Below are 13,232 nucleotides of genomic sequence, written 5' to 3'. Positions count from 1 at the left end.
ATCTCATATGATAAAGGATGATTGTTAGGTAATGAATAACACACGGGGGGAGGGGGTGAATGTATTTTATTGTTTTTGGGCTTTTCTTGAAAGTTAATGGTTGAACAAAGTAAATTAAATCTTGTAGAGAAAAGTGTTCATGCAGAATTTAAACTTGCAGAAAATAAAGAATACAGATCTTCAAAACTCACTTAATTTTATATTAAAAATTAAGACTGTTTTGCTACAAAATTTCTAAGCTCTTTGATGTTAAAGAACTCAGCTCCTTCTTGAGAGTGATACAAGAGATTTGATCTAAATTGTTAGTTCTGACTTAAGGACCAGTGTTAACTTTATAACTTAGTTAACTGCTGGTTTACATAGTGGATAATAAACATGCTATTAGTTTTACTAAACTGTCACTTGTCATTTCTATTTATAGAAAAACAAATCTTCCATTTTTGGCTTAACATATCTTTAGCATCCCGTGTTTACTTTAATCATCCTCTGTCAGTTAATCTTTGCCATTGATCTTGCACACTCTTCAAGCTGCTTTTTGTAGACTTGTCAATCCACCTGTTGGATTGTTTGTTGATTGTTTATCTTGGATATTGAACTGATCTGTAATTTTGTACTTTGACACTGTACCACGAGATCTCTAGTTTAAATTTATAGAACACTTGACATCTCGATAAGTACATAGGCTTATCGAGATCTATAACACTCCATATTTATTTTGGCTTGTAGAGGTCTTCAGCTTATCGAGATCTCTAGTCTTCACATCTTCACTTTGACTTGTAGATAAGTCTTAGTTCTCTAATGAAACTTGACTTATCGATAACTCTGAGTTCTCTAGTGAAGGAATGACTTGTCGATATCTCCAATCTTCAGTTCATCAACTTGGTTGTCGATATCTTCCTGAGTTCTCTAGTAGCTTTCCTGACTTTACCACCCCAAATTCATTTCTTCTATCCCGGTTGATATTGCTCATCCGTCGAGTATTGATTGTATCTCGATGGATGTGACTAACAGCAGTCATCCGTCAAAAAGCCAAACTATTATCATGATGGATGTTCCTCATCCGTCGGTACTCTCTAGAGTTCTCGAATGACTTCTCTATAACATTAAATCTGTGACTTGTAGAGATTTTGACTTAAAATATTTTTATCCAAACAAATTTATTCAACTCCAAGTTTCTTCAAAATTCTTCCAAGACATGATCTTCTTGATCTTCTTCCAGATAGAATCCTTAGGCTTGATACTGTTTTAGGAAAAAGACTCAAGTTTGCTCCTTTGCATTTTTACAGACTTTAAGTGTTACAAGTACAAAATACAAATTAAGATAACAATACAACTTACTCAGGATTGGCCCCAAGCTTAACTGATTACTAAAAATAACATTTCATTAATCTCCTACTCAGATCAGATGTCCATTTGACTTGCTTCATACTATGATAAGAGATGCTAATGACATTGTTATCTCCAGTGATCTTTGATATCATCACTTATATATTACAATGATGAATGATGATAAAGGCGCGATGGCGGATGCAGAATGAGAGAAAAATTAGCGGATGATATTTTTTTTAGAAAAAAGACGGAGAAATTGTAATAACGAAAGAAAAAAGGAGACATCGTATTTTTGAAATAAATTGATAAAATATATTTTCTATAAATTCTCTACTTTTAATTTATAATTTATATTTTAATATGAGTTTAAAGATTATGAGGTAGATCTTAAGAAATGTTTCCTAAGATAGTCAATGATTTGTGGTATTTTGTTACGAATGTAAATATTCATTATTCCAATTTCAAAATAAAACAAAAGAATGATAAGTAAATAAATGTCAAGATTGAGTTAAGATTTTCTTAAAATCTTAGAACAAATATCATGAGATCAACATTATGATCCTTATGATATTATTGTATTGTAAAGACTATCGATAATTGGGGATCGGCGATTCGGTGCGTAGCACGGGTAGAATGCTAGTCTTTATATATACTAGCTTACAGCCCGTGTGATGCACGGGTCTTGGCTAATATTTATATATTTTTAATTCTATTTCATAAAATTTTATTAAAATTCTATATAAATAATTAAATATTAAATAATGATTATATAATTATAATTTCAAGTTAGGTTCAAATAGTACAGATAGTATATGATTGATGAGATCTTATTCATAAATAATAATGTAGATGTTTGTTGTTAGTGAGTGAGATTCGAATCTGAAAACTTATATATATCTTTATAAATAATATAAATGTTTGTTGTTAACAGTATTCGAACCTGAAAACTTATATGTATCTTTATAAATAATAATATAAATATTTGTTGTTGATGAGATTTGAACTTGAGAACTTGAGAACCTGTGGAGTGTATTTTTTTAGTATTTGGATATAACGACTCTGATTATTTAATGAAGAAGATCCAACGGTCGTGATGAAAAGGGATAACCAAAATGAGGGTTTAACCAAACTACAAATTATACCCCATTCCGGCTATTATAATATAGTATAGATAAAGGAAAACCCTCGGGAACTCCAAAATCGTATGAAAATTATTTATCTATTTTTTTTAGAACTCCTCAATTTTAATTCAATAAAATTAAATTTTCTTTTATACATTCGAATTAATAGGGAAAATAATAAATATTTAGAAGTCAATTCTATTTAGAATTTATATTTTTGAATTATTTTGAATTAATAGGGAAGATAATAAATATTTAGAAATCAATCATATTTAGAATTTGTTAATTCAAATCATTTCGAATTAAGAGGAAAGAGAATAAATATTTAGAAGTTAATCCTATTTAGAATTTATTTAAACAAATTTTTACCTTTTTCTCAAATAACTTAAATCGTAATTTCTTATTTAAATTTGAAGTTCACTAAAAAATTAGAACTTCCTTATTTAGGTCCTATATTTTAGAAAATAAAATCCAAGTTCATGTAGAAGAGAAATAAAATTCAAGTTTATATAAAGTATAAAATTTCCTTATCTAGGTTCTATAATTTAGAAAATAAAATCCAATTTCATGTAGAAGTAAAAATAAAGTTCAAGTTTATATAAAAGTAGAATTTTATTAAAATTTTATTCAAAACCTATAATAATTAAAATTTATTTCAACTTATTCAAAATAGAAAAGAAAAAAAATTGCCACTGACATATTGAAATGGAAAAGATTTTAATAATTAAAACTTATTTTAATTTATTCGAAATATAAAAAAAAATAAGTTAATACTAACATATTCGAAATATAAAGAAAAAATAAATTACAACAACTATATATAAATGAAGATTTTTCGAAAATGATGATATTTAAACAATTCTCTGCATACAAACAGTCAGGAAGGACCCATGACCATAGAGTTAAAAGAAGTCGATAGACCTTCCACGTACAAATTTTTAATATTGTTTATCGCAATGTTCTTTTTTTATATATTTAATTTTGCAGGTCGTCGGCTCTCGAGTGTAAAGTCCTAAATTTTATTTAAATTATAATATAATTTTTATTAGTCTTGTATTTGACAGGAGGACGAATCAAACTAAATCTTATCTGAATTTAAATAATTTTTTATTAGTATTGTGTTTGACGAGAATGCGACACAAACTAAATTTTATCTAAATTTTAATAATTTTTTCATTGGAATTGTGTTTAACGAGAGGGCGGCTCAAACTAATTTTTATCTAAATCATAACAAAATTTTAATAGTATTGTGTTTGACGGGAGAGCGGATCAAACTAATTTCAATTTAAATTATAATATTAGTTTATATTAGAATTTATCTAATTAATTATTTTTATTATAAAAGGCTTTGGCCTAACAAAACCTCATAATTAGTACGATTGTTATCGACTTATGAAGACGTGATATAAACCGGTATCATTATGAAGGCGTGATATAAACTGGTATCATGAAGAAAAATGTACGCCACTTTGTTATGTCATGTATACCAGATTAGTTACCGGGACTGATGCCCGGATTATAACTATTTTTTTAAATGATTTTAAAATAGCTTAATTTGAATTATATATACTAATAAAATATTTTTAATACATACTAATGAGAATATGATAAAATTATAAATATAAAAACTTAAAAAATAATATTACCCAAATTACGAATATTGATTATCAACTTCTTATTAAATACAAAAATATAATAATGAATATTTGTGTAAATAAAATTAATTTTGAATAAGATAAAATTAGTGAAAAAATGAAACTATTGAAAATTATTAATTTAGAAATATAAAAATGATCCGACAAAAAAAAATTAAAAATTAGAAAGAAATAGAATGAGAAGTGGATAAGAGATAAGAGAGAGAAATGGGTAAGAAAGAGAATAGTAGAGGTCATAAATGGAAAAAAGGAAATTAAAAGTAAATTAAATGAGGAGAGAATTGTTAGTGTAATATGACATTAGCAAAATATATGAGAGGTTGACACGTAGGATTTGATGATGTAAACTCCTAAAGTAGAGTTTGACACATAAGTTATGATGATGTCAGATATACTTTATTTATTTTAGTATAATGTAGATTATAATATGTGTCGATCTAATAAAGTGTGACACAAAATGAGCAATAATTATAAATAATAATTATTTTTTAATTATAGTTCATGTTTCTCTTAAATAATCTTCCTATTAAATTGTTTAAGAATTTTTTTAGGGCCGCTGCGCAACGTGGTTTTGTCGACTAGTACTTATATAAAGAAGAAGACGGGAACGTTTATGTGGCGCTTCACAGATCGTCTCATTCTATTATTTGAATTTTCTCAATTTTTGAATTAAAAATTATTAAAAATTACATTTACCTTATATTCTCCTAAACTTTCTACGTGAATTTTATAATATATTCTCCAAAACTTTCTACGCAAGTTTACATAATTAAATTCCTAAACTTTCTCCGCAAATTTTATAATATATTATCCTAAACTTTCTAAGCAAGTATTATAAGACATAATTAAATTTAGGGTATATATGCATATATAATAACCTATTTAAAAATACAAAAGGAGCCGCACAATCGCATCAAACGAGTTACGTTCTCCCTCTTCTTGCTTTTTGACATTTGGTTTTCGATAATTTTGATGTTAATTGGTTTCTGACTTTCTGTGTATCTGATCATCATGTATTCACGTGATTGTTATATGTAAAATGAGCCGCACAGTCGCATCAAATCAGGTACATTCTCCCATCTCATTGCTTTTGATATTTGGTTATCGATTATTTTGATGTTAATTGATTTCTGTGTATATGATCATCATGTATTCGCATGATTGTTATGTGTTAAAAGAGTCGTACGGTTGTATCAAACCAGATACGTTCTCCCCTCTCCTCCCTTTTGATATCTGGTTATCGATATTTTGATGTTAATTAATTTTTGTATATCTGATCATCATGTATTCGCATGATTATTATAATACATGATTATTATATGTGTGATTATGGTAAATTTATGTACATATTCATGGATACATTTTTTCAATTTCTCCATATAATCTCAATTCACATTGCTTCAATCTGTTTATATGCTCATTGCATAGTTTGATATTATGTACGGGGACGGTAATATGGAGTCTCTCATATCGTCTCAATTCATGTATTCAATTTTATTCAAATTTGTGAATTAGCTAATAGAAAATATATTAATCATCTCATATTTCCTAAACTTTCCACTTAATTTAAATTATCATATTATTATTTTTCTAAAATTTCTCCACCATATTAATAAACTCTCCTCTTAACATAAATTACTATCTTATTATTCTCTTAAATCTTTCTACCATATTAATAAACTTCTCTCTTTAACTCAAATTACCATCTTATTATTCACCTAAAACTTTTTTACCATATTAATGGATAAACTTTCGATTAATAAATAATATAATATTATTTTAGATTTGTGAATAGTGAGATAGGGGCTTACTAGGGTAAATATATTTAATGTGAGAGTGAGAAATTCGACAAATTAAATATGTCTAATGAGAAAGTGGTTTTTTAACTTTTATAATTATTATATTTATTCAGCAATTCAAAATAATTGTAAATACAAAAAAGTGATCATTATTGTAAATATAATTATTTTAGATATAGATATTGAAGATATAGATATGTAAATATAATTTAAGTTTATAATTTAATATATATTAATATTATAAATAAAAGATTTATTAGGAATTTGCCAAGAATTAGTTTGGAATAAATCTCCTATTGGAGGGGCAAAAACGTCAAACAACACATCAAAGCTACATTGGGGACGTCAAAACCCTATATATCAATCTCTCCCCATTTCGTATCGCTCTATCTCTATCTCTAACATTTTCTCTGCAGACGACGACGCCTAACCCTAGCCCTCTCAATTCTCTCAGATCTACACACAAGGTTCGTTAATTCTATACACACAACTATTTTGTATCTATATCTTTTCTTCAATTTCATCCTAGAGTTCTCAGATTTTGATTTCGATTTCAATTTCGCGACTTAAATATATATGTATGTATATGTGTGTGTATATGCAGGATGGGCGAGAACAAGGACAACGACGCGTACGAAGAGGAGCTTATTGACTACGAGGAGGAAGATGAGAAAGCTCCCGACTCTGTCGCCGCCAAAACTAACGGCGAGTCCGTTAAAAAGTAAATATTTCGACTTTTAGGTTTGATTTGAATTGAATTGAGCTGTTTGTGTGAGTGAAATTGTGTATATTATGACTTGTTGATTAGATCTGGAATTTGAATTAGAGAATTTCAAGTTCTCGAGGGTCCGTTAATTTGTTTGTTTTATCGGAATTGACGCGATTTGTTTGGAAGGAATAAAGGATTGTTAATTGTGTTTGAAATAAAATTTAATTGAGAGTGAAGTGTGGACACCAGTAGATGTTGACTTTATAATAAGTGGCTCAAGAATATTCTGAACGCAGTGATTATTATTATCTTATATTGAATTTAGTTGTGCGAGATTTGCTATAATGAATTGTAGTTTATGGCTGCAAGCACGTCTTGCTATTTTTGTTTGGGTTTAATGTTCTGATAATGGTCCGTTGCCTGCTGTAATTTTCTGTTGTTAAGGTTGCTATAAGTGGACTATGTATTATAGCAAGGCTTCAGTTCTTACTCAATTCTACCTTTCTGGTGAAAGTATTTTTGTAATACATTTTAAATTTTGGCTACAGGGTGAATACCCGTCTAAAAATTGTTTTTTGGTCGAAGAACATGATTACCAGTTAATGTTTCATTGGAATATGTTCATCAGCATTATAACCTCATAGTTAGTAAAGAATCTGACCGTGTTTATGAACTTACTATGCTTTTTATTGTTTTATTCTATTTTGAAGCTATCCTCTTCAGTCTTCATTAGGCTTTTGTTCAAGTATTCCATGTTACTTTTAAGTAATTAACTATTCCCATCACTTGCATCAGATGACAAAATCATTTTCACTGGCTAATGACATGATGTAGTTGGTTGTTTGCTTGCTTTACTATGCCATCATTACTTTCATATTATTTTAATTATTCAAATTTAGTTTAAATAAAAATCTCTTCTACATTGAACAAAGTGATTCAAGAAAACTGATGCCCCTTTCCCATTCTCGAGTGCAGGGGATATGTAGGCATTCACAGTTCCGGATTCAGAGACTTCCTTTTGAAGCCAGAACTTCTGCGAGCTATTGTGGACTCCGGGTTCGAGCATCCGTCTGAAGGCAAGTTATTTTATTGTTTGTTTTTTAAATAAGATAATAGTAATCTTGTTTTTTTAGTGAATTATGTTTGGCAACAGCAAAATTATTGTTTGTTTTTTTAAATAAGATAGTGATATTGATTTATATTCGGCAGTAAGATAGAATCAGAATATTAAATAAAATATTGAAATATCCCTCATCACCTGTAACTTCACCTTTAATTAGTTTATAAATTGAACTATCCATACCGATAAATTTGATGTTTGCAAACAATTCTCTATAGTTTACTTTTTTTTATGGCTGTCAAGCTTGTTGGTAGAACTTTTAGTTTACACTTTGCCAGTAATAAACAGTAAAATCACTATCTTTCCTTTTGGTTAGCACCCAACTGAAACTCATGTTCCCCATGCTATAAATTTTGACTGATATTTTTTTTTGCAGGTAAATAATTGTTTTCTCCCCCATGACTTGGAGAAGTAAAATGGATTGGAATTTGGTAAAACCTTTTCACTCAAACTTGGCTTCAATTTATTTGGTTCATCAGTGCAACACGAGTGTATCCCTCAAGCTATCTTGGGCATGGATGTTATCTGCCAAGCAAAATCTGGAATGGGAAAAACTGCTGTTTTTGTTCTATCAACACTGCAGCAAATTGAGCCGGTTGCCGGTCAAGTTGCTGCACTTGTTCTATGTCATACAAGGGAATTGGCTTATCAGGTATGGATCCGAATTTGTACCTTACGTTCATGCTCTTTCCATATGTAACCATGTTCTCTCTGATTTATCTTGGCCCTCTTGACTTGTTTCTCATATCCCTTAATTTGTGTTGAATCTCCGCCCCTTTGCAGATCTGCCACGAGTTTGAGAGGTTTAGCACGTACTTGCCTGACATCAAAGTTGCAGTCTTTTATGGAGGTGTGAACATTAAAATCCACAAGGACCTTCTGAAGAATGAGTGCCCTCATATTGTTGTTGGAACACCTGGTCGTGTACTTGCACTTGCAAGGGACAAGGAACTAGCACTGAGGAATGTGAGGCACTTCATTCTTGATGAATGTGATAAGATGCTTGAGTCTCTTGGTATACACATTTTTATGTCATCTTTAACTTGTTACTAGTGCTCCTAATGTCATGTGAATTTGAAAGCTCATATTTTTTATATTTTGTTGTCTGTGTTTCTGTGTTACAGACATGAGAAAAGACGTGCAGGAAATTTTTAAGATGACTCCCCATGATAAACAAGTTATGATGTTCTCTGCAACATTGAGCAAGGAAATCCGTCCTGTCTGCAAGAAATTTATGCAAGATGTAATATTCCATGGCCAACTTTACTAATTTTTCAAGTCACAACCATCCCCATTATGTCAACTCTCCGCAGGCTTTAGCCAGGGATTAAAGAAGCAAATTTTGCAGCATCTTGTACTTGTCGTTTATAATATGGTTTGTGCTTACATTTTTAATCTTGCAAGGGTGGTGCAGCAACGGAGTATTAGCTAAACAGATAATATTATTATATTTATCACCACCATGAAAAGAAATCAGTGTAGTTTAGATTGTATCTTTAGGTTTTTGTTCTTTTTTGTTTGGATTTTGGGGGTACTTGTGGGAAGATGGCGATATATATGGAGGGGTTTTAAAGAGGGGGTGGGGAGCTAGGATATAGAAGATATAGAGCTGTATATGAGGGACATAAGGGTCTGCCAAATAATACATACCTGCAAGGAGACACACGGATGGCAGTTTTGAGTGGTGGAATTTACATCGCTCTCATTTTGTAATGGCTTCCATTAGCTTCGCAAGGCTCCTAACATGCTTACTGTGCCATTCTTCCTTACAGCCAATGGAAATTTATGTGGATGATGAAGCCAAACTGACCTTACACGGTCTTGTACAGGTATTTATCCTTATTTTTAGTTACAGAGGATTACTTTGTAAAGATGTATTATCTTACACTTTATCAATACAGCATTACATCAAATTGAGTGAGCTGGAGAAAAATCGGAAGCTGAATGATCTTCTAGATGCCCTGGACTTCAACCAAGTTGTTATATTTGTCAAAAGTGTCAGCAGGGCAGCTGAGCTGAACAAGTTACTTGTTGAATGCAATTTTCCGTCGATCTGTATCCACTCTGGCATGTCACAAGAAGAAAGGTATATGATGGTGCTTTGAAATTATCTTTTGTTTGTATAAGGATGGTTTATAATTCACTTTGTGTTCATATATATATTTTTGGTCACGTTTATAATACAATTATGTTTTACATGCAAAGACCCATCTGACATGTCTTTTGTAAATATAGTACGCAGTCTTGCTAAATAAATAGTGGTTCTATTACAATTTATTGAACTTTTATACATGTTTTTTGCAATGTACTTCGCTTCATGCATATGTATTTGCTATGTTTTTATTATAAAATCAGATTATGATTTTGATAATTAATTTATTCCTTGATTGCATCCTAAAAATTATCGATACAGATATCTTGATATTATCTGCTATTGAAGTAAGATATTTTGTATGATTTTGGACATCCATATTCAAGTGCAACTGTGGTTTTTAGTTGATTTTCTTGCGTTGCACTTAGATGATAGCGCTACGTTGGTTCCTTTGATGTCAACTTTATGTATGGAGTTGGTAATGATATTAAATTTTTTTTTTTTGTGTTTGTAAACTAACTTGTATGGGTCAGGTCACATATCTTTTCTGTTGATTTTTCATCTTTACAACGCATTTTTGCCTGTCTAACTGCTTTGACTATTTTAGGTTAACACGCTACAAGAATTTTAAAGAGGGGCATAAAAGGATTCTCGTGGCAACTGATTTGGTTGGTAGGGGCATTGACATAGAACGTGTCAACATCGTCATCAACTATGACATGCCAGATTCTGCAGATACTTATCTTCACAGGGTAGAAATTCTTGGTTATGCATTATTTACTAGTTATGCACTTCAGGTCTTACTATCTTAGTATTTCCCAGTCTCTTATTTTTGTCATTTTCAAAGGTTGGTCGTGCTGGTAGATTTGGAACTAAAGGACTTGCAATCACTTTTGTAGCTTCGGCCTCTGACTCTGATGTGCTTAATCAGGTTAATAACAGTCATCACATATTCTGATTTTATCTCGTTTAAAATTGTTAGTACTATAATCATGTGGTGATTGCGTGTTTACAGGTTCAAGAGAGGTTTGAGGTGGATATTAAGGGGCTTCCCGAACAGATTGATACTTCTACATATAGTATGTCCTACGTCCATGATAAAGTTTTTTTAAAATCCTATCTTTACTTGATTTTCTCAAATTTAATTTTTTTTGAGTGATACCTACTACTCTTTAAATTTAAGAAAGGGTGTCTTGTCTGCAATCTTTTGGAGACTTGTAGCTAATTTGTTTCAAATGCAAGAATGTATTAAGCTTGTGATAATGCTAAAATGACTTGCTTAGATAGGTAATATTCTAAAGGGGTGGGAAGTACAAGTCATTTATTTGTGTTTGAGTCTATGGTGCTCACTTGCTTTTGGGTGCACAGCATATCTGAAATAAACGACCCTTTTTTTTTGTTTTACTCAACTTTGTTTTATGCCATTAATCACTGTAAGTTATTATTCTGACCGTTTGATATGTTTGGTATGTAGTGCCATCATAGTGTTGGTCGCTTGCAAGCTTTTGGCGAGGATTGTTGAGTGGTCGGCAACATTCAAGCCGTCAGATCACTATTTAGTATCTTTGAATTACAACTGCTTTGTACTGTATCAACTTATTCTGCACTTATTCTGCAGTAGTTAAGTACCATACTTTCATGAATTGCATACTTCTTTTAGAAACTTAAATTCATTGCAATCAGGATGCAGTACGCATGAGAGGTTCTTGAGTTAACTTAAAACAATAGATTTATTTAGATCTTAGAAGTAATTTGTCTTATAAATTTTTTATTTGTCTTGTCTCTTCAGATTATGATGTTTGTTATTTATATCTATTAAATTAAATTCTAGCAAGTAGTATAATATTAATGTGATTCCCTTACTTCCATAGCATGCATCCACAAGCAGTCTTGCATCTGTTTCAAACACACATTTTGTATACCCTGCCTCTATTGCCCAAGATAAACCTTCCTGTAAGCTCAATGCCTCAGCTTCCCTTGGAAGAAAATCCGCTGCAAATTTACGTCCTCTAGCTGGCAAAAAACGCTCCCATTCATCCCGAACTACAGCTCCCACTCCCATATGCTTTGTTTATGCATATATAGCCGCATCAATATTTATTTTTACATATCCCGGTGGTGGTGGACTCCATGTCCGAGAGCTTGACTGTACTTTGATATTCTTATGCTTCTCCTGCAATACCTTTTTCCAGTCATATAGCAAATTCCTAGCCTGTGCTTGAACTCCAAAAGACGATATGTTAGTTCTCTCCCACACCCATTTGTTCCTCCGGTTCCAAATGCTCCAACAAATCATGACTACTTGCACAATCTGTTCTTTGTTACACCTAGCAAAAAATTATTCAGAATTTCAAACACCGTATCACCTTGCAACACTTGTATGTCCATATTTACTCTCTCATCTGTCCATACAGACTTTGCAAACGAACACTCAAACATCACATGACTTGCATTTTTCACAGCTTGTAAACACTATTGACAACAAATATCTACTTGGGACTTTCTTATCAGCCAAAGATGCAGCTGTTTGAAGCCATGATCCACAAAAAATTAGTAACCTTCCCTGGTAACTTAAGTGACCACACTTTGTTCTAGACTCCTTTATGTGGCATAATATGTTCTCCCTGTAACATCCGATAATAGCTTTTCACAGTGAAAATTTATTTTGTCTCCAGGTGCCAAAACCAAAACCAAGTATCCTTTCTATCTTCCACAGGTAGCGGGATTTTAAGAATCACTCCCCATTTCTAGTATTCACCTCCAGTAGACTTTTAACTTTAATATTTTCAAGTTCTCAAGGCATACTAGACGTTAAGTATCCGTTCTCAGGATAGTCAAGGCACTTTCCGATCAAAAGTATCCTGCCCATTACCAATTCGTTTCCTACATCCCTTTCTAATACTCTCCTGTGCAGCTAAAATGCTTCTCCACGTAAAACTTGGATTAGCACCAAGTTTAGCATCCAAAAAATCACATTTAGGATAGTAACGAGCCTTCCTTATGCTAGTTACCAAATGATTTTCATTATTCAACAGGCGTCATCCTTGCTTTGCAAGCATTGATATATTAAATTTCTTCAAATTACTATAACCCAATCTACCTGCTTCCTTTGCCATACACATCCTTTCCCATGAACACCATTTAACTCCTTTCTCGTTTCCCCCATTTCCCCACCAAAAACTGTTCATTTGCCTATGAATCCCCACACAAATCTCATTTGGCAATAAAAACAAATTCATCCAAAAATTTGGAATGCACTCACACCTATTTTAAGTAATCTAAGTTACCCCCTTCAAAATGCTCTTATTTTGCCAACCTTGTAACTTACTTTTCAATCAGTTAACCCATTGAACACTTATATTTTCCTCCTTCCTATATGCATTGACATTCCTAAGTAATTACCTGGA

At 31.4% G+C, this 13,232-nt stretch overlaps 1 protein-coding gene across 2 annotated transcripts; it reads left to right on the top strand.

Annotated features, from left to right (window-relative positions):
* The first annotated feature begins 6,234 nt into the window (after window positions 1–6,234).
* On the top strand, window positions 6,235–11,613 carry LOC141697164 (DEAD-box ATP-dependent RNA helicase 15). 2 transcript variants are annotated; one of them, XM_074501414.1, is made up of 12 exons: window positions 6,235–6,371; window positions 6,509–6,625; window positions 7,589–7,689; window positions 8,213–8,385; window positions 8,517–8,748; window positions 8,858–8,976; window positions 9,506–9,562; window positions 9,635–9,819; window positions 10,433–10,577; window positions 10,673–10,756; window positions 10,841–10,904; window positions 11,300–11,613. In XM_074501414.1, exons 2-12 carry the CDS (start codon window positions 6,510–6,512, stop codon window positions 11,308–11,310), a joined length of 1,287 nt encoding a protein of 428 aa, XP_074357515.1. In that variant the 5' UTR covers window positions 6,235–6,371; window position 6,509; the 3' UTR covers window positions 11,311–11,613. The 2 variants fall into 2 exon arrangements, with proteins under 2 accessions (XP_074357515.1, XP_074357516.1); XM_074501415.1 differs by lacking the exon at window positions 6,235–6,371 and having other exon boundaries at window positions 6,607–6,625; window positions 8,110–8,385.
* Window positions 11,614–13,232: the final 1,619 nt, after the last annotated feature.

The sequence above is a fragment of the Apium graveolens genome, chromosome 11, assembly GCF_009905375.1.
Source record: "Apium graveolens cultivar Ventura chromosome 11, ASM990537v1, whole genome shotgun sequence".
Taxonomy (NCBI): Eukaryota; Viridiplantae; Streptophyta; class Magnoliopsida; order Apiales; family Apiaceae; genus Apium; species Apium graveolens.
This window is presented reverse-complemented; position numbering and strand designations above follow the sequence as displayed.

Coding starts and splice junctions, on each gene's coding strand:
- LOC141697164 (XM_074501414.1), top strand. CDS start 6,510: ATGGGCGAGAACAAGGACAACGACGCGTACGAAGAGGAGCTTATTGAC. Junction 8,977..9,505: donor GCAAGAAATTTATGCAAGAT/GTAATATTCCAT, acceptor TCTTCCTTACAG/CCAATGGAAATTTATGTGGA. Junction 10,757..10,840: donor ACTCTGATGTGCTTAATCAG/GTTAATAACAGT, acceptor GCGTGTTTACAG/GTTCAAGAGAGGTTTGAGGT.